This window comes from Typopeltis vanoorti, chromosome 12 (genome assembly GCF_054136105.1).
Source record: "Typopeltis vanoorti isolate ZY-2024b chromosome 12, IOZ_Tvanoo_1.0, whole genome shotgun sequence".
NCBI classification, from domain to species: domain Eukaryota; kingdom Metazoa; phylum Arthropoda; class Arachnida; order Uropygi; family Thelyphonidae; genus Typopeltis; species Typopeltis vanoorti.
In genome coordinates this window covers 108,113,320-108,140,790 of record NC_143560.1, presented here as the reverse complement: position 1 = coordinate 108,140,790, position 27,471 = coordinate 108,113,320, and the positions used below count along the sequence as shown (strand labels likewise).

General features: G+C 37.2%; 1 protein-coding gene across 1 annotated transcript in view; it reads left to right on the top strand.

Moving 5' to 3' along the window:
• Positions 1–4,902: 4,902 nt before the first annotated feature.
• mtTFB1 (mitochondrial transcription factor B1) overlaps positions 4,903–27,471 on the top strand; it is a 114,057-nt gene continuing 91,488 nt past the window's right edge. The window contains exons 1-2 of the mRNA XM_090401120.1: positions 4,903–5,048; positions 12,601–12,944. Of these exons, the coding sequence (XP_090257246.1) occupies positions 12,627–12,944 (318 nt within the window). The 5' untranslated portion in view covers positions 4,903–5,048; positions 12,601–12,626. The remainder of the gene's footprint in view (positions 5,049–12,600; positions 12,945–27,471) is intronic.

The window sequence follows — 27,471 nt, the reverse complement described above, 5'->3', positions numbered from 1 at the left end:
CATGGCCGGAGTCCCTCAAAGCTCTCTACTATCTCCCCTACTCTTCTCCATATACATGGCAGATCTCCCCAAACTGTCCCCAGCTATCACCGCTCTTTATGCCAATGACACAATAATTATTGTAGCCAGATCCCTCCATCCACACCTGGCCACAATCAAACTGCAGAGAGCAGTCAATGAATTGGAGGATTGGTACACACCAAGTGGCGTATCGCAATTAATCCACACAAAAGCTCTGCAGTACTTTTCACCAGACATAAAGCAGAACCGAATACAAGCATACAAATGTTTGGTAAAATGATCCCTTGGCGCAATTCCAAATATCTGGGAGTTTATCTTGATAGATGTCTAAACTTCGAGTCATATATGGATAGTGTCGCCACTAAGGTAAGTCATACCATAGCACAGCTATATCCACTTTTGAATAGGAACAGCTTTCTAAGCATAAGCAATAAAATCTTCCTTTTCAAGTCGGTAATCAGACCGCAACTAACTTACGCCTCTCCAACCTGGGGTCACACGACTAACAGCAACATTAACGGACTTCAGATAATACAGAATAAATGCCTAAGAATGGCATTTAATGCCCCATGGTTCATCAGAAACATCCAGTTACATCAAGAAGCCAATCTTCCAGATATTAAGACCTACATGACAAGCATTGCGGAGAAATTCTTCACAATCACGGATAATCACCCAAATCAGCTAGTTCGACAGGCAGCGGACTATAAGCCCTCAGATCATTTCAAATATAAAAAACCGAAATCCTCCATCGCAAGAGAAAATTGATACAGTCTCAGTGCTCAAAATGAGCGGGTAAATTACCCACAATAATCTCATCACTCACAATCTAAAATTCAGATGAAGGGATAAAGAGTCAAGGACTCAGTCCATCAACCAATTAAGTTCAAAGTTCAAAGGCTATCCATGTACCCTGCTCTTCAAAGACTAATTCAAATGTACCAGCTTTTAAATCATTCTTTTTATCTCAAAATAGACCACCAGCTGTAATAAAGAACTATTTTGAAGATCCTTTCAGTGAAATCTATCTATGGCATTTGCAGTTTGTAATTGGAGTGTTCCATTCACGTATTAGCAGTCTAGAGAAAGAAGACAATTCCCTTATTGATGTAATGGCAATACTATCTGCATTACATGATCTTCTTCAGGAAAGGAAAAAACGAACATTTCATATTATTGAAAGCAAAGGATATGTTGAAGAAAATGGAAAGTGATGGCTTCAAATCTGGGGTAAAAAGAAGTTTTGGCGTAATGTGAAAACATTCTATGTAGGATGTTTAGACTATTTGAAAATGTGGATGCAGAAGTTTAATGGTTTTTCCTGTTTTAAGTGGCTAGGTCTTAAAGAACTCTCCTGAAAAGGTGTAGAAGAATATATACACTTTTTGATGGAGCGAGGTGTGCAAGTTGATGACAGCAAATGTTTTGACCAATTTTCCAACTTGGAGAGATTTGTTGCTTTATATGATGGAAAAGAAGTGTCAAGTCATAAAAAATGGTGTGACTATATTGAATTCTGCAAGAGTGAAGAACAGTACAATGAAATTGTAAAGATGGCTCAGTTTCTGTTTGCAATTCTAGGTCACAATGCCAGCGTTGAAAAGCTCTTTTCATTATTACAAGCTCAGTGGACCAAGGAAAGAAATAGACTTACCATAGAATCTGTGAAAGGATTTGCTATAGTTAATTACAGACATTTTACATGTAAAAATATGTTTGACTATTTGTGTCGAAACAAAGAACTGCTAAAGAAAATTAGGTCTAGTGAAAAATATTCATTGGCAGCCTGGGTTGCAAAGTAATGTATATAATGTGATAAGTCTAATTCTTTTTCATGTAGGCCTACTCTTGTTCCATAAGACTTGTGATGACACTTAAAATCTCATATTTTTGTGTGTTCTAATAAGCATACTCATTACATCTAATTAATGAAAAGCTTACAAAGGTAAAGATTTCAACATATGTATTTTGTATTTTTTTTGTGTGTTAGATGTTTTTGTCCGGAACGAGTTGGTCAGGCGATGGGGTGTCAGCATTTTGGCATTTTAGAATATGGTAACCCTACCCAGAGTTGTTATTTGCAATTTTTGGTAAAAGACCTTTGAACTTAAAATTCCTATCCACCATTAAACTAAGATCCCTAGCCTCACCAGTTTCATGTAACATAACCGATCTAATATAATATGCCGCTAGAAATTCATCATTCCAAAGTGCTAAGTATACATACGTAGTAATATAAACAGTGCTTGGAAAGAACTCAATGGGCAAGGTACATCGTGCCATGTTACGAGTCACGTGTTTGTAGCCGGTATAAGTTGGTGGAATATGATTCTCTCAAGTCACTCCAACTGTGTCCGGGTGAAATAGCTGTGAGAAGGGAAATGACAGGTTTTGAAAGAGGCGTTGTGATAGAATGCCATGTTGCAGGCCTATATATTTAGCCAATTGGGTTATCTCACATAACAATCAATGATTGTTGATCTGGAATAGCCCAATACCATACTAAAATGCAAAAATAGGGAATCAACTGCAACGGTTACCCGCAGTGGACGATCCACCGAACGTGACCGTAGGGTGCTGCGAAGAATGATATGTGAAAACTGTCATTTTCGGCCGACACGTCGAATGTGGGGTTTCAGGAATCGACTGGAACACGAATCTGCACAAAATCATTCATAACCGTGGCTCAGATCATTGGTTTCCTTGGCAGGACCAAATATCCAAGTCCCACATTATCTGAATCAATTATGCAAGGCGCGTGTACAGTATGACGTGGAAGCTTGGAAAACTGTATTATGGAGAGATGAATCATGTACACCCTCTACTGAGTAGATGGACGGGTGAGTGTGGAGGATGCCCGATGAACATCTCTTACCAGAGTGTGTAACCTTAACAATGAAATTCGAAAGTGGCAGTGTGTTGGTATGGTCCTGTTTTTCCTGGTTTGGCCACAGACCTCTGTTTCTAGTGCCAGATCGAAGAAGTATCTACATTCTGGACTATGCAATGCTTCTTACTTTGTAGCGTTTCTACATTACTGACCATTGTCTCTTATGACATGGTGCATTGTCTTGCTGTAACTGCTTGGTTCGTGAACATGAACGCCACCACACTTGACTGGCCTCAACAGAGCCCTAATCTCAGCCGTACTGAACATATCTCAGATGAACTGGAGCATCGGCTGAGGGCTAGAGACGTCTGCCTGACAATAATCCAGGGTGTCAGGAAGAATGGTCTAAAATTCCCATTGATCGCTATCATGTACTTATGGAAAGTAAAAGTATGCCATATTGTCATTATAGTGAAAGGGGAACCTACATCTTATTGAGGTAGGCGCTATGGCTGTTTGTTCCTCACACTGGTGTTGGTTAACTTTTTTCCAGCAGTGTATATACTTTGATTTTTCAAGTATTTTGATAGATTGCCACATGATAAGTTCATAGTTAAATTGGAATGGTTGGAGTAGGATAATAGATTAGTGTGTTGGATTGGAGATGCTCTCTGAGAGATATCAGGACGTTGTGTATGGGAAAGTAATATCGCTGAAGAGAAAAGTTATTAATGGTGTGCCTCAATTCCCTGGATTAGATAAATTGGCGTTTGACTTATATCTATGTTAATTGTTTGGGGAAAGTTTGAATGGGGACTTCAGTTGTTTGCAGTTGATGCAAAGTTGGGAAGAAATGTGGGGTAGAATAAATATTGTAGCATGACTAGAAAACTTGAATTAATGGAGTGATTGGACATGAGAGTATGATTATCAGCTCAGTGTTGCAAAGTGGAAGTAATACTCTTAATGTTGCATCTGCATTCGACATTATACATAACTTTATGGATATGTAGCAAAATTATGTTGCATTTTATTTAAAGACTCCAATACTGTATATTTCATCCAACATTCATGAGATTAAAAAAAAAATTTTTTTTTTCCATCTATGCAACGTTTTACAGTTGTTCCTTTGAACAAACTGTAATATCATGTACTTCAGCTGAGACCAAGGCACTAGCTGATATTGAGCATGATTTATCACTCATTATTGTGATTTATCTTTTGAATGCAATTAACAGTCTGTCTCCCTGAAGAAGTTCAAGTAACGTTGGTTGAAATATATTGGAGTTTTAAGTACAATTCTATATAATTTTGGTGACATTTGTAAGCCATATAGTTACTTTATAATGCAAAGTGTAAGGTTTTATATTCCAGAGAACAAAGATGGGATTTAGAGGACTCAACTGGTGTGAACATTTTGGAGGAGATCAGGTAATAAGAGATCTGGAAATGATGGGGGATATAGGCCTAAAATTTAGGACACTCAAAATTGTGAAGACAGTCTAATGCACTCTCGCAATGATTCGGAAGACACTGACTTGCAGAAGTAATAAGATTATGGTTACATTGCATAAAGCCTCGATTAGGTTACATATGGACTAGTGTGCAGAAATTTGCTCACCTGGTTTTCTAGTGGTTTCTGGTCTCTGGGATTTTAAGCACGAAGAGAGATTGAGCGGATAAGAGTGAGATGGTAGAGGCATATGACTTCCTATTGGGTTTTAATCAGATCAACGTTGAAGAAGCTTTTCATAGATGGAATGATTGGTGACCAGTGGAGAATAAGAGGTCATCCCTGGAATCTGTGTGAGCAAGGAAGTGAGAAGAGAATTTGCTGCATGGAGAGTGATTGGTATGATGTTTAAAGGTAATAACAACAACCACAACAATTAATAATAATAATAATAATAATAATAATAATAATAATAATAATAATAATAATAATAATAATAATAATAATAATATATTTGAGTAAAGCTCGCGAACTTTGGTTTCAGTTTTGGTATATCTAGTCTTGAGGAAGTAAGCACCCTCTGTTAGCTGCTTGGAAACATACTATTTTGTTGAAGGTTTGAGTGCAGGCAGTGAGAACTGGGGAGAGTTTCCAACATGCATGTTTGTAGATTCATGATATTTAAGCTATCGTCTAAAAGAATTCATAACGTCGAGATGTCATAAAGGACGTGATTTTGGCTAGGTGAGTAGCAGACAGCCCTTGGAAAAATACGTAAAGTGGGTTTCAGAATTATGTTTCGTTGTCCAACAGATTTGTTCCATGAAAATTCATAAGTTCACAGACTGTCTTTGAAAAATAAACACGAGATTAGACAGTATTAGAAAAGCAAACATAAAAAATAGGTTTCCAGTTTAAAAAGCAATGAGAATATTTTTTGCATAATATATTTTTAGCCTTCCCCTTCCTCATGCATCGTAGCGAAATTGCTAACCCTGTATTTTTGTTGACTATTATTATTATTATTATTTTTTTTTTTGACTATATTGCAGTACTAATTGTTTATTCATTGAAAAGTGACGAATTTTGTGCTAGTGTTGCCGTTAATACACATGATGATGCTGGTGAAATTCACTGATTTCACGTTTTATCTTTTACGCTTTATTCGCATGCCCATGTTATACCGTTGATAGCCACATAAATCCTATTTTTGAGGGAAGGGGGGGGGGAGTAGGGCCTTATTTGTTGTCGTTGCTCACAGACTTGAGCAACATTTCTTCACATGTTATTCTAAAAAAATAGAATCGAATTTTTACTCAACTGAAGCAATTTGATTAAATTGGCAATAAGATTTTGTAAAGTCATTTGATGAAGTATCTCATGATAAATTAATATTAATTGTAGGGAGGAAATGGGGATTGAAGACTGAATAATGAAAAAGATACTTTGTAAATGGCCTTTTCATTATTACAGCTTTAATTTTAATTTTGTTTCACTTGAGTCAAAATTTCCAAATAAAAAAAACAACAACCAGGATGAAGTGAAACAGCACTGAGAAATTATTTAAAATACTGTTTAATTCTTTCAGTATTTCATCCCAGTCACAGAAACATCTTCAGGGAGTATAATATGAGGCTTGTAACATATACACACACACACATAAGGTTAGCTAGTTTCAAGTAGTGCTTGAAATGACAATCCCTCCTCTCTTAGTTCCTAGTGTACATAGAGTTCCCTCTACCTGTAAGTTGGCCTACTATGGACAAACAGGAAGATCAGGCACCATCTGCATAGAACATAAAAATGCATCTGTAGTCAAGACTGGTCAATCAGGCCTCGCAGACCATTCTTTAGATACATTTCGTAAAAAAATGATCAAGACTACCAAGATCCATCACAGTAAATTTAGAAGAGAAAGAGTGTTTTTTTTTAGAATTTGTGGCTACTTTCAAAACTCAACCTGACCTACCTGAATAAATATGGTTGCATAAAACTTCCCAAAATATGGGAAACACTAATAGGCTAAATTTCAGTTTACATCCTAGGCCACCAGCAGGTGCCCACAAAGGGCACCAAACCTAGTTGGGACACTAGTCTTGCATCCACTTGTTTCATTTAGTTTTGTGTTTTCTTTGTGTATATGTCATAAACACAAAGTCTTATATTGTATTACCTGAAGATCTTTTTGTGAATGGGATGAAATATTGGAAAAATTAAATAGTATTTTAATTGTTTCACTTTGAATTGTTTCAGTGTTTCTAGGTGTCCTGGAATTCATCACAGAGAGGGTCTTTATGTACAGCCTATCATATCTCCTACTCTTTGGGGTGGAAAACTCGGTGTTTGTGCATTTACTATTTGCCATCTTACTGTAGCAAATCAGCAAATCACTGCACTCACTAAACGCTTTTCATGTAAAATTCTTTATCACTCTTGCTCTGAACACCCTTATGCAGCCTCTAGGGATGATCTTGTGTTCTCTTGTTCATCCACTCCTTTGTACAGTATACACATCTATCTGATAAAGCTTATATCTCCACCATATGTCTCAGTCATCAGCTTTTGTCTTTCTTCTCCTGTTTTCTAAGTTATTTAAACCACACTGCCTCACCCTCTCTTCCTCAGTTACTTGTTTGTGGACCCTTGTCATATGCAGGAATCCAGATCTGCATACAGCATTCTAAATACTGTCAAATCAGTGCCTTATTTCAGCATTCAACTTTAACATGGTAGCAGTCTTCTGTGTAACCTTCAAAAATATCATTGTTTCCCTGAAGCCTTATCTGTCATCACACCCCAGATCTCTTACCACCAGAACTCAACAAATATGCTCACCAGTGGTGAGTAGATTTTGCCAGCTAGTGAGCATCTGTAGACCGGACAAAATCAAATCTTTTAAATTTCTTCGTCTTCATGTATCTTCCTCAGTCAGATAGGGTGCAGCACCATGTCCTTCCAGTTCTCTCTGTTGGTGACTTTCCTTTTAGTTTCTGTATAGACATGTGATCCAGTCCATGATCTTATATCTTCAAACCATGTTCTACGTTTTTTACCTCTTGATCCTTTTCCCATAATTTTTCCTTCTAAAACTGTTAGTGTCCTCTGTCCTGCTGAACCTCTCAGTACATGTCCTGCCACTTTTATCTTTCTCTGGATCATTTCCTGTAATAAAGATCTCTGTGTTCTCATTTTTAATTTAAATAAAAAAATTTCCAAGCAATGATCATTGTTTTTACCGTTTTTCGTAATCTTATTAATTATGGTCTCCTTCTTGGAATAGTACTCACACAAATGAAATGTCAAAACACTGATGCAGCACCACCACTGAAATCACTTTTTAAGAAAATTTTATTAACTTATTGGGAAATGTCATTAAAAAATGGTTGGGGGAGTTGTCTTGGACAAGTATGTTTATTGTGTGTGGTGAGTAGGATTTTTCATATTTTTTGAGCCCTGCCTACCACCTCCTCAAGTGCAATTCTAATAATGTAGTAACTGCTATAGAAAAATATAATCAACATCTCATTATCTTTTGAGTAACAGATTTTAAAATGGTATTCTCTTTGAGGTGTAGAGAATCTCACAATGATCAAAGATCACGGTAGACATTGTATGGCCTTGAATGTATGATAAAGTAATAAGTTTGTTTAAAATCTATCATTATTTTATTTTAACTGGAATGCCATACATACTACATTATATGTACAAATATTTACCAGTATTAGCTACAGTCAGAATAATAGCAGAACAATTTATATTCCTTAATGAATACATTAATATATTAAAGGAGCTCAGCCAAATAGTACAGTTAATTGTCAAAATGTTTCGATTTCTTAAAAATTACATAATAATTTGGCATCTGTATAACCAAAAATAAACTTTTACCTTCGAGAGTCTTGAATTAAAAAAAAATAACGATTAAGCAGCAATAAGTTCAGTATGAGAGGGGACATGAAAGGTTTGATGGAGAAGGTCAAGAGTGAAAATAGTGAGTATATTACTAAAATAAAGAACCAAAAGGCTTAATTTCAGCGATGCACAATTTTATAAATCAAGTGGATTTTAAATCCAGCATTATCACGAATCAGTGTCACGATAATAATAATAATTATTATTTCTGGATTCACCAATAAAAGGAATAATTTGCCCTTACGGTAGTGAGTGTAAATGAATTTAAGGGAAGGTTTAATAGTTGGTTTGGATAATTTACAGCCTCCCTCGATGAGTCCTTGACTCCCTGGTGGTCTTAGATAACATTAATAATATAGATGCCAGCCTGATTGGTTAGCATATCTGGTGTCTAGACAAAAGGCTGCGGGTTTGAATCCTGCCGTGGGCATGGATGGTTGTGATTGTCTGTGGAAATATTAGTGGTGGTGGACAGTAGATAGCATTGGTGTAGTTGCGGTCAGTTATGGTTGGTGGATTGAGTGGTGTAGACAGAGTTGTAGAGTAGGTTTCCTCTCTCGATGAGTCTTTGGACTCTCTGGAGGTGTAACATAATAGTAATAATATAGACTTGGGTGGTGCCTATGTCTTCACGCTTACTCCTGTAAGCTTTCTAGTCAACTTCTTTACAAAACTTTCATAGTTTCTACATTCGGCTTTGAAATAATAATGCTGGATTTAATATCCACTTGATTTATATAAGTATATTACCTCGATGTGGTAAAAATGACTTCTGCATTACTTCAACCTTCGTATCATCTCTGGGCTGGCTCCCACTGATGAGACATCAATAAAGGTCAGTGCCAATCTGGGTAGTGGCCATTCCCATAATGCATAGCATTATACATGTCTGTAAGGATATGTGTATTGCATTATGGGATACTAAGGCGATTAATGTGAAGTCATTAGCCTCTGTATACAAGTAGCCCAGTCGTGAAGTGACTTCAAGCACAAGCTTTATTTGCTTACACTTGGATAAAGGATGAAACCAAGAATATAATTTCTTGGCATCTTTAATTTATAGTATAACCAATTTTTTTAGTGGAACCTGTAGCATAGTAATTAAATAATAAAGTAACATGTAAAAACCACAGTGATATCTTTAATTAGTAAAAGGACAGATATTTTGTACTAAAATTAATAGTACATCTTCAGTGTCTGTAACAGTAATAGGAATGGAATACAGGCAAAACGTTCAGTGGATCACCTATTAAAATACAATTGTTACCACATGCTAGGAAATAATAGAAATAACAAATTTAATCTATTAAGATAAATGTTTTTTTTTTTTTTTTACATAAGATAAAGTCTCCCTGATCTTTGAGAGAGACATACAATCATTTCTATTTAAATTCGGTTGGCGTGAGATAGTTTCACAACTTTCTTTGAATAAGCGTTCATATTTGAATCTGCATCTATGGAGGAGAATTGCTTTATCCCAATGGACACTATGAGTAGAGTCAATACTGTGCTGCGCCAGACCAGACTTCAGAGGTTTGTTATAATCAATATAATATTGATGTTCTTTTATTCTTTTTTCCAAAGAATGGCCAGTTTGTCCAAAGTAAGAGACATCGCATTCGCAAGGTATTTGGTAAACGCCAGCCAAAATAGAGAAGATGGTTTATCCTTTGGAGAAGGTAATAAAGAAGAAATTTTGTTGATAGGAATATATGTTGGTATCAATTGATACTTTTTTAGAATTCTACCTATAGGTTCTGAGATTCTGGAATGTATGGAATAGGAACTCTGCGGACTGTTGAAGAAGCTGTAGGTGTTGGAACATAAGAGTCAGTTTATCTGTTGGATTTGATTGGAGTTGTAATCATTTGATTCCATTAACTTTTTAATGATGGAAAGTTCTTGTTGTAAGATTATTGGGGAAGAGCAAACTTTATGTGCTCTATGAATTAGAGATTTAAGAATGCCAAATTTTTGAGACATGTGGTGCACAGACTTTTTGGGAATGTATCTGCCAGTAAATGTGTGTTTTTTGAAAGACGCTTGTAGATAAGGTACCAGAAGACGTTCTAGTAAGGAGCATGTCCAAAAATGGTAAAGTACCACAGTTTTCTTTTTCCATAGTGAATTGGATGCATGGATGAAGGTTATTTATTTGTTGTAGAAAAGTGGAAAGTTCATCTTCAGTGTGTGGCCAAACAGCAAAAACATCATCGATGTAATGGTACCAAAGAGATGGTTGAGGATGAATGGATGAGAACATAGTATCTTTGATACGATGTTTGGGTAGCCCTCTATCTCCACCTATGGCAAACTACTATTTGAAACAATTCGAAGATACTATGTTCTCATCCATTCATCCTCAACCATCTCTTTGGTACCGTTACGTCGATGATGTTTTTGCTGTTTGGCCACACACTGAAGATGAACTTTCCAATTTTCTGCAATGGATAAATAACCTTCTCCCACGTATCCAATTCACTGTGGAAAAAGAAAAAACTCTGGTACTTTATGATTTTTGGACATCCTCCTTACTAGAACATCTTCTGGTACCTTATCTATAAGCGTCTTTCGAAAAACCCACATTTACTGGCAGATACATTAACAAAAAGTCTACGCACCACATGTCTCAAAAATTTGGCATTCTTAAATGTCTAATTCATAGAGCACATAAAGTTTTCTCTTCCCCAATAATCTTACAACAAGAACTTTCCATCATTAAAAAGTTAATGGAATCAAATGATTACAACTCCAATCAAATCCAACAGATACTTGACTCTTATGTTCCAACACCTATAGTTTCTTCAACAGTCTGCATAGTTCCTATTCCGTACATTCCAGGAATCTCAGAACCTATAGGTAGAATTCTAAAAAAGTATCAGTTGATACCAACATATATTCCTATCAACAAAATTTCTTCTTTATTACCTTCTACAAAGGTTAAACTGTCTTCTCTATCTTTGGCTGGCATTTACCAAATACCTTGCGAATGCAGTCTCTTATTTTGAACAAACTGGCCATTCTTTGGGAAAAAAAATAAAAGAACATCAATATTATATTGATTATACAAACCTCTGAAGTCTGGTCTGGCGCAGCACAGTATTGACTCTACTCATAGTGTCCATTGGGATAAAGCAATTCTCCTCCATAGATGCATATTCAAATATGAACGCTTATTCAAAGAAAGTTGTGAAACTATCTTACACCGACCGAATTTAAATAGAAATGACTGTATGCCTCTCTCAAAGATCTGGGAGACCTTTATCTTATGTAAAAAAAAAAAAAAAAAAATGTTTTTTTTTTTTTTTAAATTTGTTTTTGATTAAATTTATTATTTCTATTATTTCTATTAAAATACAATTGTTTCCGGCTAGTGCATGGTAACAATTGTATTTTAATAGGTGATCAACCGAATGTTTTGCCTGTATTCTATTCCTATTACTGTTACAGACACTGAAGATGTACTATTAATTTTAGTACGAAATATCTGTCCTGTTACTAATTAAAGATATCACTGTGGTTTTTATGTGTTACTTTATTATTTAATAGTATAACCAAGTGAAAAAACTTTCAATATTTTGACTTTATATCACGATACCACACACACACACAAAATGACCCATAGGTCATGAAGGGATTGAAATATTTAATAGCTTTTATTTATTTATTTTTTAATATTGAAATACAGAACCTGGAAGTTTTTCCTGTTAGTTATGAAAAACCACATCAAGTAAATGCTTTTCATTTTCGGCTTTGCAGAGGGACCTTTCTACAGCGTGTTACATGACTGCTTGTAATGTTTCTGGCTGCGGTGACCTAATTTCTGCACGAATGTTCTCCTTCAGCCTGCTGGATTGTCTTGGGCTTGTTCACATACAACTTTTTCTTCAGATAAGCCCATAGGAAGAAGTCAGGAGCCATCAGATCTGGTGAACGTGATGGCCAATTAATTTCAGATCTTTGCAAAATTTGCATTAGAATAATCGAATGCTGATTTTCAGAATAAAATTTCACGATTTTGGTTTGTTATCAGGTTATGACCTTTTCCATGATTAATTTCCCAAGTGTTCCTTAGAATACCTGAAAAAAAATATAACGAAAAAATGAGTAATCAAAAAAAGTTATTGACATTTAACACCCTTTTGTGACTTATGGGCCACTCTACACACCAGCATTCACACACACATACACGTAAGCTAATATGATATTTCAGCATGGCATATTTATTCCAAAATTCTTTTATAATGAGAAGAATGTTTTTTTAACAAATATTTTATTTATATATATATATATATATATATATTTCCTGTTAATAAATAATATCATTACTTGTTTGTAGTAGTTTTTTCAATATTTATATATCACCTATTTTGAAAACATTACATAGGTCAGAAGCATACTATAGTTACATCAATGACCAGAATGGGAGCAAAGGCAGCAGAAACTGCTCTACAGCTCGCTTATATTCATCAAATGAGGTTACCTCCTTTGCCATCAGTTGGTGATATATTAAGGATGTATCGAGTCAGAGCTCAACGTCATATGTCACAGAATTTTCTATTAGACCCTCGTATTTGCTATAAAATAGTTAAAGCTGCTGGAAAGATCTGTGGTGATTATGTATGCGAGGTAGGACCTGGACCTGGCAATTTAACAAGACCGATTTTAGAAAGGGGTGCTGAGAAAGTTGTAGTTATTGAGAAGGATCACAGATTTGTGCCATCATTAGAGGTAAATTTTCAAAATCATTATTTAAATGATGTAATATAATATATAGTAGTAGTAGTAGCAGCATTATTGTTATCAACTGATTCCCCCCCCCCATAACTGCATGATTCATTCAGGAAGATCTGTTCTAGCTCTCACTGTCTGTTATGCACTTCCTTCAATTTATTCATTGTCATGAATATTGCTTTATAGAGAATTGTCATACAGATATGCAATATTTTTTGTCAGTTTCACATAACAAAAGGTTATACACCTATCTTTACCCAAGTGTGACAAACAAAGTTTGCACCTGAAAATATCTTCAGGTAGTACAACACCAGGCAACTCGTAGCAAAGGGGGACCAAGCTAACATCACTCCTATCTCAGTATCTCCCGTAATGCAAAACACATCTCCTTGCGGATATGTATAATGTTATGCATTAAGGGAAGGGCCACTACCCAAACTAGTTTCGACCTTTATTGAGGTCTCTTCAGTGGTCCACCTTTGCTACAAGTTGCTTGATGTTGTACTACCTTACCCCAGTCCTGAAGATATTTTCAGGCGCAAACTTTGTTTGCTCATACTTCGATAAAGGATTAAACCAAATTTATTATAGTCTAACCAAGTGAAAAATAAACTTTCAACATCTTTCTCTAAATCCAGAGTAATTTAATAAAAAAGTGGCACACTTTTTGGCAACTCCTATAGGTAAAGATGACCTTGTCATTGCTTCTGCCTAGTATCTCCACTTCTGGGCCTGGCTCCCACTGAAGAAACCTCAATAAAGGTCGAAACCCACAACATTCAAAGTATCCTCATAGGTAGTATTCCACAGAACAGACTGTCATGGTCACTACTCTCCATTACTCCATTACATCTCTCCTCGAGAAACTCAGGCGACAAAATCTGTGAACAGTAGTCCATAGGTGACCATGTTAAAGCCTAACGAGAGATAATAACCACCTTAGTTCTGTAGCATGCCAATGTTTCTTCACCATCTAGTTAATTCAATGAGTTATTTGCACCAGTTTTGCAATAATCCCTACCAACTTCATCGACACCTTCAAAGAGTCCAAAGACTCATTGTGGGAGAACACCTACTATATAATTGTCTCCACCACTACACCGAACCTCTATTACCAATCATCTCCATCAACGCCATCTACCGCCCACCACCACCACAACTAATATTTTTTGTCTGTAAATTGCGTGTGTTCTGAAGGACCGATTTGTTTGTATGCGGGATGAAAAACCCGAGTTTCCGGGAGAAAAAAACTCTGCTACCTCCGTATGAGATCGGCTAACTCACAATTTAGTACACACCCTCACTCCATCCTCACGGGGAACATTCCACAGACCACCCAACATCATGGCCACCCAGCTCCAAACCCTCTCCACCATGTCCCCATCACAAGAAACCCAGGAGACCAGACCCCAGTACAATAATCCAGATATGGATGTATCAGGACACCTTATAAAGAGGAATAACTTCCTTTTCAACTTGTTAGTGTGTTCTTCAATAGCCAAGCAATTTTATCAGCTACCTTAGCAATATATCCTCTAAACTCCAATTCCCCATCCACCACCACCCCCTAAATCCTGCATACAAACATATAATTTTGCATCAGCAAACAACTGACTATTTCCTATATCATCTATGCACAAACCAAACAGCAGTGGTCCCAGCACCGAACCCTCCGGCACACAACCAGTCACCAGCTATCACCCGGACTCCGCTCCTGCACACACACACACACACACCACCCTCCAATATGTCCAGCAGCCACTCTCCCATCCACATAACCAGTGTCACATGCATCGGCATTTATTCTAATTTGCAAAACACAGTTCCATGTGGTATTCTGTCCAATGCCCTTGCAAAATCCAGCAGAACCATCGTGTAGCCATTTCCTCTATCCAACTCAGCTGTAACTATTTTAAAAAGCTAACAAACCACTAAGGCACAACTGGTCCTTCACAAAGTCATGCTGCCCCCCCGTAGAGCATCACATTCTCATCCACACATTCCTGAATTCTCTTTGTGATCAATTTTTCAAGTACTTTAACCCACTGCTGAGATACTGATTGGTCTATAACCCGCTACCGCAGTCCTGGAACCTCCCTTATGAAAGGGAATAATTTTGCCCTCTTTCCACTCCCCTGGAACTAACCAGAGCTGAGACTTGAAGTCTAGTCAGAGGCATTGCTAGTTCCCTTGCACATAATGCAAATTGTGAGCAGATATCCTATCTAATCCCAGAGCTCTATTTACATTGAGATTCTGCAATATTCTAAGAATCTCCAGTTTATCCATCTCTGTTCCCACACGTTTCTATCACATGTCATAGCATTAATCACACTTATAGTGAAATAACTCTTTGGGTCTTCCTTTGGCCTGCTCAGCTAGTTTCTTCTAGTAATATGATTTTGCCTTCCTTACCATACTAGTCACCTTTCTTGAGTGATCCTCGTATTGTTCATGAGTTTACTGGTCACTTTTCTCCTTATATACCCTCCATGGCATTTTCTTTTTTTGAAAATGTTCATCATTCTCCTAGATGCCCTTGAGTATCTCACATGCACTACTAACATCCTTCCCCTTGCAAGGTTTTATGCCATGGCACAGCTTCGAGCTTCCTCCAAAGCTTGTTATAATCACCTACTTTGTAGTTCCACATATATCGCTTATTGAAAGAATATTCCTCATTTTTTACAATCTCCCAAGTTAAGACCACATGGTTAGTTTCCCCAATCAGAGGCAACGTAGCCACTGTAGTTACGGACAGTTCTTCTGATCCTATGACCAAGTCCAATACTCTTGCACCTCAATTCTTGAGTGATCCAATACTCTTGCACCTCAATTCCACTCCATCACATGCTATGTGAAGTGATTATCTCTCAGTAGGTCCTTCTAATCTATATGTCCATAGTCGAAGCCCTCATAATAATCAGTTGACCTGTGCTCATTATACTAATTTGTTGATGTATGTCTTTCAGATCATCCCTGGAACCCCCATAGTAGCAACCAACCATATATTTTGTCTTACCATAGTTTTAAATTATGAACAGATTTCTCATATTTGAATGAATTGTCAGACTAGCTCTCTGTTGTTCTAATGCAAAAGGACATGGTCTTGCTACTACTTTGTTGATTCCAAGATTTTTCTTTTAAGTTCCTCATAGCATTTATATGTAATTTCAGATCTATTTCATTTTACTGAGTGTGTAGTGGATTGGTGGACATCAGGATAAGAATTTTAAGAACATGACTGGATAAGGCTGTTACCCTGGTTCTATTGTAAAAAATTTAGTTTAATCCTTTATCCAAGTGTGGGCAAACAAAGTTTGCGCCTGAATGTATCTTCAGGACTGGGTTAAGGTGGTACAACACCAGGGCAACTCGTTGCAAAGGTGGAGCAAGCTACCAACACTCCTATCTCAGTATCTCCTATATAATGCAAACCACATCTCCTTGCGGATATGTCTAATGTTATGCATTAAGGGAAGGGCCACTACCCAGACTAGTTTCGACCTTTATTGAGGTCTCTTCAGTGGGAGCCAGGCACTAGTGGAGATGGAGATATCAGGCAGAAGCATTAGCAGGTCTTCTCTACCTATAGGAATTGCCAATTGGTGTGCCACCCTTTTTTAATAATTTACTCTGGATTTAGAGAAAGATGTTGAAAGTTTATTTTTCACTTGGTTAGACTATAATAAATTTAGTTTAATCCTTTATCCAAGAGTTGCCCTGGTGTTGTACCACCTTAACCCAGTCCTGAAGATACTTTCAGGCGCAAACTTAGTTTGCCCACACTTGGATAAAGGATTAAACTAAATTTATTATAGTCTAACCAAGTGAAAAATAAACTTTCAACTGGTTCTATTGTAGCAGGTATCTCTGTGATATTCTTTGCTATGAACTTAATTGATTTCTTTGTTTTTCCATAATATGGGACTTACTGTCACATCAAAGACGGTACACACCTTGGTACTTCAAATAGTTGTTTTGGTTTACTACAAGAAGTCAGTAATCAAAGCTTTATTATGTGGGTGAATAATTACAAATCTTATTTCTTGAGGATTTTTGCCAACTTGTTAAAAACAGAGCTGAATAGTTTAATTCTGTATAGTTTAAATCACTATACAGAATAGTGATTTAAACTTTCAGATCATTACTCTCTTTGATAATGTGTGTAGGTGGATTAAATAAGAGCTTAGAAATTGACAGTTTATGATAACCATTCTTCTGACAAATCGACACGCATCCCATAAGTTACAAAGTTTTCTTCTGAAAAATTGAGAAAAACAACTTTAATTCTTTGCTGATTGCTGATGAGATTAAATATGTATTTATATGTATATACAGGATATCCATATTTATGAAGGGGTTTAACCCAGTGTTAGTAAGGTGGGGTGTCACAGACCCCATACATATAGAAAGAAATAACTGTGACACTACCACCTGACTAATGCCGGATTAAACATATAACTATTTTTACTTATTAATTATTTTTATTATTATTTATTTACCATATTATTTATTTATGCCATGTACCGTGACATAAAACACTGGAGGGTAAGGATGTCAGTAGTGAATAGGATATAGTTAGTCATCTGCGAGGGTGGTCTGAAAAGTTCTCGGCCTCGACCGCAGATGGCAACACTATTAGCAAGATTTTTTTTCTGAGTTGGTACATCTGTCATAAGCATCCATGTGAAATTGCAAGTCATTCTATTAAGTAGTTTGTTTTATATAGCTGTCCGAAGTAAAAGTGTTGTCTGTGTACCTTGAAATGGATAAAATTGAGTATCGTGCAGTTATAAAATTCTTTGTAAAAGAAGGTTTTAATGTCAAAAGAAATTCATTCGAGGTTGTTAAAAGTTTATGGGCACTCTTCTCCTTCGTTTTCAACAATTAAGAAATGAGGTTCTGCTTGGGGATAGGTTTTTGCCTGTCTCTGAGTGGGGCCACCACTGAGATTATGGCTCTGCTTGGTGGTTGGATGAGCATGCCACTGGGTAGAGCCAATGCTGAGAAGTTCTTCTTGGTGGCGGGGTGAGCCTGTCATTGAGTGGAACAACGCGGAGTTGGACGATCTTTAGATAATTAGTTTTTTAAATATTGTTTTATGATATTTGTGATCGGTAGGTGATGTTTGATGTAGATAAAATTCTGTATTTATTAAATTTCTGTGTTTCTTGTGTGCTGCTGCTTTGAATGCAAGTAAAATGGCTGTGAAACATAAGATGGCATGAAAGACGAATGCAAGTGGCATAGATTTTTGGAAAATTGTCTGCCCTGAATGCAGTATGTAGGCTTGGGGGAAGATTGAAGATATTTATGTGGAGAGGATTAATAGGAGAGATGAGAGAGTTTGGGTGTGTAAGAAGTGTAGCATACTCACTTATATCATTGAATGTAAGCAGTAGCAGATAAAAGATCGTGGCTGTAACTACAGGAGTAAGCAGAATTGTCAGTATGGCTGTTTGCCTGAATGGTAATAGTAAGATAGAGGGTGAAAGTGACGATGAGTTAGCAGTGTTGATTGGTAAGGTAGCAAGTTAGTGGCAGTGAGCAGTAAGGCAGTCAATGTACAAGGTAGTGAAAATGTGATTGCATAAGTGGCACTGAATAACTAATTGAAGATATGAAAGTGGAGTTGGTAAAGATGAAGCAAGAGATTAAAAATATAAGGAATGAACTGAAGGGAATTATGGATTTGTATGGGAACATGAAGAAGAATGGGATGAAAGACTTGAAAGAAATATCAAATGGTTTGAGAGTGGCAATATACAGAGATTCAATAATAAGAGGTGCGGTGAGTGAAAAGGTGCAGAAGGTCTGTTTTCCAGGAAGTAGAATAAGCAGGGGAGTTGAAGCATTGGATAAGAGGAGTATGCGAACAAAAGAGTCGGTAGTGGTAGTTGGCACAAATGATTTGACTTTACTTCAGCCATTCTCTCTTATAGCAACAATTTCTCTGGCTCACACCAAAATCATTCAAATGTAGCCCATCTCTTTTATAAAGCTCTATCCCTCCCTCCCTCCTCAAACTCATCCCACACATTCACAAAATGAACTCTTTCTCCTCACACAACTCTGTTGGCATAACCATTCATAATCTTCGCTCACCATCTCAACTCATCATTATATGCCTGGGCAAAACATTGGCTATCTTGCCTACTACACTGCTAAGGAGAGTGAAAGATAACAGTGTGGTAGGCAAGGTAGCCAGTGTGTTGCCCAGGTGTAAAATGATGAGTTGAGATGGTCAGCAAAGATTATGATATGCCGTCTGTGCAGTTAGCCTAGTGGTTATGTGCTTTGCAACCAAATGCCTGGGAAAGGAGTGTCCCAGGTTCGATTCTCATTGCTGACGTGAGGAGCTTAAGGATCTTGCTCGGACATAGCCAAGTTAGCTGGTCTTGGGTATGGACAACAGAGTTTTTCTCCCCAGTTTATCTGGGGTTTTCCCTCCCGCAAGCATGCAAACCAGCCCCATGAACACACGGATTACAGTCAGGAATACTTAAGACCAGTCATATGCCTGATTCGTCAGCTATGCCGGTCCTGAGCCCGGATAAAATTTGAGGGGATTCAGATGGTGCTGTATAAAAGGGACTGCACGGCCGTTATATCATACGAATAAATAAATATGATTATGCCAACAGAGTTGTGCGAGGAAAAATGAGTTCATTTTGTGAATGTGTGGGATAGGTTTGAGGGAAGGGGGAAATATAGCTGTATAGAGATGGGCTACATTTGAATGATTTTGGTGTGAGTCAGTTAGAGAAACTGTTGCAATAAGAGAGAGAGAATGGCTGAAATGAATGCAAAGCTTGAGAAAGTGAAAGGTATTGCGGAAGAGGAAGGCACGTTTGTGAATGGAGAGGTAAGTGACACAAGTGAAGAGAATGAGAGAGAGAAGGAACACAGAGTGGACAGAGAAATGGGGATGCCATGAAATTATATTCTTGGTTTAATCATTTATCCAAGTGTAAGCAAACAAAGTTTGTGGCTGAAGTAATTTCAGGACTGGGCAACTCTATAGAAGCTAATGACTTCACATCACTTACCTTGGTATCCCATAATGTAAAGCACATATCCTTACGAAGATGTATAATGCTATGCATTATGGGAAGGGTCACTACCCAGGCTGGTTTCGACCTGTATTGAGGTCTCATCAGTGAGAGCCAGACCCAGAAAGGATACCAAGGTTGAAATAATGTAGAGGTCATATTTCCATATACAAGTAGCCGAAACTTGTCACACATTATTAAAATACTCTGGATTTGAAATAGATATTGGAAATTTTTCCACTTGATTATACTATAAATTAAAGATGCTAAGAAATTATATTCTTGGTTTAATTCTTTATCCAAGTGCAAGCAAACAAAGCTTGCACCCAGAGTAATTTCGGGACTGGGCAACTCCTATATAGAAGTTAATAACTTCACATCATTCTTGGCATCTTTAATTTATAGTATAACCAAGTGGAGAAAACTTCCAGTATCTATCTTTAATCCAGAGTATTTTAATAATAAGGTGCAACACCTTTTGGCTACTTCGTATATGGAAATATGACCTCTGCTTTACTTCAACCTGGGTATCACTTATGGGTCTGGCTCCCACTGATGAGACCTCAATAAAAGTCAAAACCAGTCTAGGTAGTGACCCTTACATGTAGTAACAAATATTCACTGTGGATGTAATTTATCTAAATATCAGTAATAACTTGTAATTTTAGCTTTCAGCAAAGATGTATGCATCCTTCTTGGGGAGCATCTCCTCCAATGTATGGTAATATTATTCTTTCAGATAAAGTTAATTAGGTTGGGTTTATCATACTTATGGTGTTCATTAAACAGAAGTCATGTCAAGCAGTTAAAAGCATACATTGATCAATAGAAAGACCTCATAAACATAAATATTTTTGCACATATGTGATGTTTCAAAATTGGTGAATAACAAGTTCATTGAAAATATTCTCATAATATTTAGTTTATATGCATAATTAATGTATATAATATATACATAATATTATCTGAAATATTATGTATAATAAAAAAAGTTAATAAATGACTGAACTCAGCACTTTCATTTGAGTATCATGCTTGCTTCTTTATCAATGACTTTAAAAAATGTACTTAACAGGTTTGCTAGAAAGTTGAGCATCTGAGTGCTATTATTCCTTGATGAAGACATGCTCTCTTTAATTTCTCTAATGTTGATGTTTAGCATTATACATATCCATAAGGATATGTGCTTTGCATTATGGAATACTAAGGCAAGCGATGTGAAGTCATTAGCTTCTAATTATATATTGGGTTTAATCCTTTATCCAAGTGTTAGCAAACAAAGTTTGCACCTGAAGTACTTTCAGGACTGGAACAACTCGTGGTAAAGGTGGTATAAGTTCTCATCACTTGCCTTAGCATCTCCCATAATGCAAAGCACATCTCCTTGCAGACATGTATAATGCTATGCATTAAGGGAAGGGCCACTACCCAGATCGGTTTCGACCTTTATTGAGGTCTCATCAGTGGGAGACAGACCCAGAGGTGGTGATACCAAGGTGGAAGTAATGGAAAAGTCATATTTATCTATACGAGTTGCCAAAGGGTTTCGCACTCTATTATTAAATTCTCTGGATTAGAGATAAGTTTATGGAAGTTTTTTCACTTGGCTATGCTACTGTCATTAGCTTCTATATATGAGTTGCCCAGTCCTGAAATTACTTTAGGTGCAAACTTTATTTGCTTACACTTGGATAAAGTATTAAACCAAGAATATAATTCCTAGGCATCTTTAATTTATAGTATAACCAAGTGGAAAAACTTACAATAAGGAAATGTAGTGATCCTTCACCATGAACACTGAGATGCTACATCAAAAATGTAGAAGATAGTTTGATATGTAACATTGATCTGACTTCCTACTATATAAGCAAAAGTGGTATTAAATATGATATCAGAATTGGAAATGTTAATGTCAGCTCTTTGCTTTATGCGGACGATGTTATACTTCTAAATAAATCCACTACAAGTTTGCAAGATTCCCTGACTAAATTGAATAACTGTTGTAATAGATATGGTATGAAGGTCAGCATTACAAAGACAATGAAAATAGGTAGATACGTTGAAAATGTAAACTGTGTTGTGAACAGGTAACCTGTGGAACAGGTAAAACATTTCAGCTACTTAGGCACGATTTTTAGTGAAGATGGTAAATTTAATATGGAAATAGACAACAGAATCAACAAAGCTGGTATGGTAGGAATTCAATTGAATAAATTCATATGGAATAAGAGAGAAATTAGTTGGAACACTAAATTAGCCATATACAAGACAGTGTTCAAACCAGTTTTAACTTATTGATCTGAATGCTGGGTCAGAATTTCACTTGACCAAAGACTAGAGACCGCAGATAAGAGAGTCTTGAGAATGATTAGAGGCATGAACAGATGGCATCAATGGCAATATCATATTAAAAACGAGGATATTAGGAAAGAACTTGACATTGTCAGTATCCGGGAAGGTGTTAGCAGAGCTAAGCTCAGGTGTTATGGTCACTTAAACAGAATGGGTGAAGAAAGATTAGCAAAACAAGTGTTCTCTGCCAGGTTGGCAGGGAAAACGACCCACAGGAAGACCAAGATATAGGTGGATTGATACGGTACAAAGTACCTTAGACGATAGAAATATAAGATCTGATAATTTCTAAATTACTTAGGGAAATTGAACAACGTAGATCCGAATATAAATTAAATTATACTTTAATAAATATTTCTGATATTTCGGCAACATCACGTTGCCATTTTCAAAAGGAACTTACAAAAAGGCAAGTGCATGCAGGCACTACAACACAGTAACTGAGAATGAAGATATGAAGCTATCGTTCTCCTAGAAGTGCTGATGGTGCCCTCTAGCGGGGCTAAGTAGGTGTTCTTGGCCGTTGGGCTGGAGGTCTGCTGATGTATGCCTTCCAAATTTGGGGCATTCGTATACAACCAAATTTGTTGAGGTTTGGAGAGTTTCTTAGGGCTGAGGCTGATTCCATAAATAGTCTTTCGAATTTGTATTTGCTATGGTGTATTACTGTAGCTTTCTTCCACTGTATTCTGTGGCATGTATCCAGAGCATGGTATACAAGACCAGAATGGCTGTACTTGTGAAACAGGATGTAATCCTTGTGTTCAGAAATTCTGATATTCGCTGTCCTGCCTGTTTGGCCAAAGTACGACAGTTTACAACTGCAAGGGACCTGGTATACACCAGGTAGGTCTAGGGAAGTGGTTGGTCTTTGGTGGAGCAGATAAGGATGCCAATTTTCTGTAAGGCCTGTAACAGGAAATATTTATTAAGGTATAATTTAATTTATATTCGGATCTACGTTGTTCAATTCCCTAAGTAATTTAGAAATGCATAACCAACGTATAAGCCTGTCTAAGAGAATCAACATCATCCGTGGAGATATGATCGCACGGAAGGCCTACCAATATGGTAAAATGAAGTTGAAGCTGTCTAGACAATTAAATCGTCTAACTTTCCTGAAACGCTGCTGGGATAATAAAGTAATCCCGAACTGTGTAAAATTCAAGCACCGTTTTGCTTCGCAAAAAGCTCTCCGTATATATAACCACGCTAGCTACGCGTTGCTTCGCGAACGAATCACCACCACGTGGTTTCTCTTAGCGGAAATTAACGAAGCTATTTGTGCTTTCGAAGATGAACTTTCTTGCACTTTAAATCACGAACTGTGGTCTGTTTTACACGACATCTCGTGTACCACTGCAGACAAAGAATTTGAAAAAATACGAGGCTCACAGATGAAAAAAAAATTCGAAAATTAAAAAAGAATTCTACCGTCAATCCAAAACTTGCTACCAGCACCGTAATCAACCTTTCTTCAGTCACCCTGAAGCCTGAAGCACTCAACGCGTTTGCACGTGGCCACAACTTCGCCATTGCTCCTAGAAAATACCTAGTGAGGATATTATGATCCAGATCGAAAGGGGAATCCACCACCTTCCACATCAAATCACCAACAGTGTGAGACTGGATGTAGCTTGTGTCCTTTCAAAAGCAAGACCACCAAAAACCAACATATCCAACAAGGAATTTAAAGCTCTACAGGAAATGAGGAATAATAAAGAATTAATTATCACCAAAGCAGATAAGGGAAATGCTGTAGTACTTGACCAAAAGGACTACAAAGGTAAGCTTAATGCTCTTCTATTAGATCAGGCTACTTACCTCCCTTTCCAATACAATCCCACCAACTCACAAATCAGAAAACTTCACAGGCTCCTTAAGAAAGTCACTTCTTGGCGTGTAGAAGTTACCAACAGATTAAAGCCGTTTAACTCTATACCCCCCCCCATATTTATGGACTCCCAAGAATACATAAAGAAAATGTGCCATTAATCCCATAGTGGATGGCATTGATTCCCCCACATACAAATTAGCTAAACATTTGGCCAAAGAGCTCACACACTATACTGGCAATCCACCATCACACATAAAAAACTCAGCCCACTTCAAAGCCAGCATAGAAAACCTTACACTCCAACATACTGACATAATGGTCAGCTTTGACGTTTCCTCCTTATTCACAAATGTCCCACTCAAGGAAACTTTAGAGCTAATCCAAGCTAAATTTTCTCCCGATATCTCAGCCCTATTTCATTTCACAATGAACTCAGGCTATTTCGTTTGGCAGGGAAAATTCTACAAACAAATAGAGGGGACAGCCATGGGTTCACCACTCTCTCCACCCTTGGCCAATTTCTTTATGGAGACCTTTGAAGAAAAAGCCTTAGCCTCTGCCCCACAAAAACCAACCATATGGCTTCGCTACGTTGATGATGTGTTCGTTATTTGGCCACATGGCTCTGAAACACTCCTCTCCTTCCTTACACACTTAAACAACCAACACTCCAGAATCAAGTTCACCCTGGAAAAAGAGGAAAACAACAGCCTCCCTTTCCTAGACACACTAGTAACCCGCTAGCCTGATGGAACCTTGGTTTTCTCAGTTTATAGAAAACCCACCCATACAGGCAGATACATTCACCAACAATTCCCCCCCCCCCCTCACAACAATATGGAGTGGTGAAAACATTATACAACAGGGCTAAACTAATCTGTTCTAACGACATGGCCCTAAACACCGAACTAAATCACATCCTCAACACTTTCTCAGCCAATGGCTACCCCCCCCCCCCCCAAAAAAAATCCAAAAAATATTAAAACTTACAAACCATAGCCCCCCCCCCCCCTCCACAACAAAGATTACTCTAAATCCATCACCATTCCCTACATCCGAGGCAACTCGGAAAAAAATTACCAAAATTTTAAAAAAACATGACCTCACCTCCTGTTACAGGCCTTACAGAAAATTGGCAACCCTTATCCACTCCACCAAAGACCAACCACTTCCCCTAGACCTACCTGGTGTATACCAGGTCCCTTGCAGTTGTAAACTGTCGTACTTTGGCCAAACAGGCAGGACAGCGAATATCAGAATTTCTGAACACAAGGACTACATCCGGTTTCACAAGTACAGCCATTCTGGTTTTGCAGACCATGCTCTGGATACACGCTACAGAATACGGTGGAAGAAAGCCACAGTAATACACCGTAGCAAATACAAATTCGAAAGACTATTTATGGAATCAGCCTCAGCCCTAAGAAACTCTCCAAACCTCAACAAATTTGGTTGTATGAGACTGCCCCAAATTTGGGAGGCATACATCAGCAGACCTCCAGCCCAACGGCCAAGAACACCTACTTAGCCCCGCTAGAGGGCACCATCAGGACTTCTAGGAGAACGATAGCTTCATATCTTCATTCTCAGTTACTGTGTTGTAGTGCTTGCGTGCACGTGCTTTTTGTAAGTTCCTTTTGAAAATGGCAACGTAACGTTGCCGAAATATCGGAAATATTTATTAAAGTATACTTTAATTTATATTCGGATCTACGTTGTTCAATTCCCTGAGTAATTTAGAAATGCATAACCAACGTATAAGCCTGTCTACGAGAATCAAGATCTGATAATGTTGGAGTCTTGACAAGTAACAGACTGATTTGGAGGAAAATTGTAGATAGGAAGTTAGTAATGATGTAAATTTTTCATGTAGTACTATCATAACCTGTACACCCCTTGAGGGTACATGTCAGGAATTTGATGATGATGATGACTAATCTGTTGTTGATTTCCATATTTAATTTCCCATCTTCACTAAAAATAATGGAAATGTTTTACTTGTTTTATAGGTTCTCTATTCAGGATTCAGTCTACATTTTCATTTTATTGTTTCTGCCCATTTTCATCATCTTTGCCTTTTTATTACTGATTTTCATACCAAATTTATTACAGTAGTCGTTCAATTTAGTCAAGGGATTTTGCAGACTTGTATTGGATTTATTTACAAGTAAAAATCATATGCATTAAGTAAAGAGCTGAGATTAACATCGCCAATTTCTGCTTCTGTTTATCACTTGAAAAAGTATGATAGCTTCTTCCATTTAATGATAGTTTCAACCATATAATTTTTTTTTTGGGGGGGGGGGGGACATAATTCTTTGGATTTAGTACTGCTTTCCTTTGTAATGTGATACATATTGATTATTAAGAGAGACCTCCAGGGAGTCAGAGACTCATCGAGAAAGGCCACATACTACACACATCAGCTATCATACATATTCTTGAATTCATTCACACTGCTTGCACTCGCAACAAATGGCAATCCATTCTAATCATGTACCACCCTCTGAGAGAAAAATCTAGTCCTCACTTCCTTCTTAGCAGCCTTCATTCTCATCTTCCAAGAATGCTCTCTCATCCTTTTCCCACCCACCATAAATTGAAGAATTCCATCAATTGAAATCCTGTATGACCCTTTTAGAAGTTTGGAAGTCTCAATCATATCACCCCTCTTTCTCCTGTTTGCTAGTGTCTGCAGTCTACAAATTCTCAATCTATCTTCATAATCAGTATTCCACAATCCTGATATCATTTTTAACACTCTCCTTTGTACTCTCTCTGGTATATATCAGAATCACAACAGAAACCAGGAGACCAGAACTGCACACAATAGTCCAAGTGAGGTTTTATCAAGGCCTTGTAAAGAGGCAAAATAACATCCTTATCTTTACATGTGAACTTTCATTTCAGCATTGCAATTATCTTTTGAGTTGTATTTGCAATCTTTGCCACATGGCTCCTGAACTTTAACTTCTTATCTATTAACACTCCAAGATCCCTAGCCTCATCAGTTTCTTCTAGCCTAATCCCACCAATATAATATAATACAACATTGGATATCTAATCACGCTAAAGTGAACAACTTTACATTTACTGACATTGAACTGACACCCATTTTTCCACGCATACAATTCCAGCCTATTCCAATCATTCTACAAGTACTGCATATCAGGAGCATTCCTGATTACCCTACCTATCTTTGCATCATCAGCAAATAGCTGTATGTCGCTTGTCAAATCTTTTCCAATGTCATTAAAATGTACAGATTGAATAACAGTGA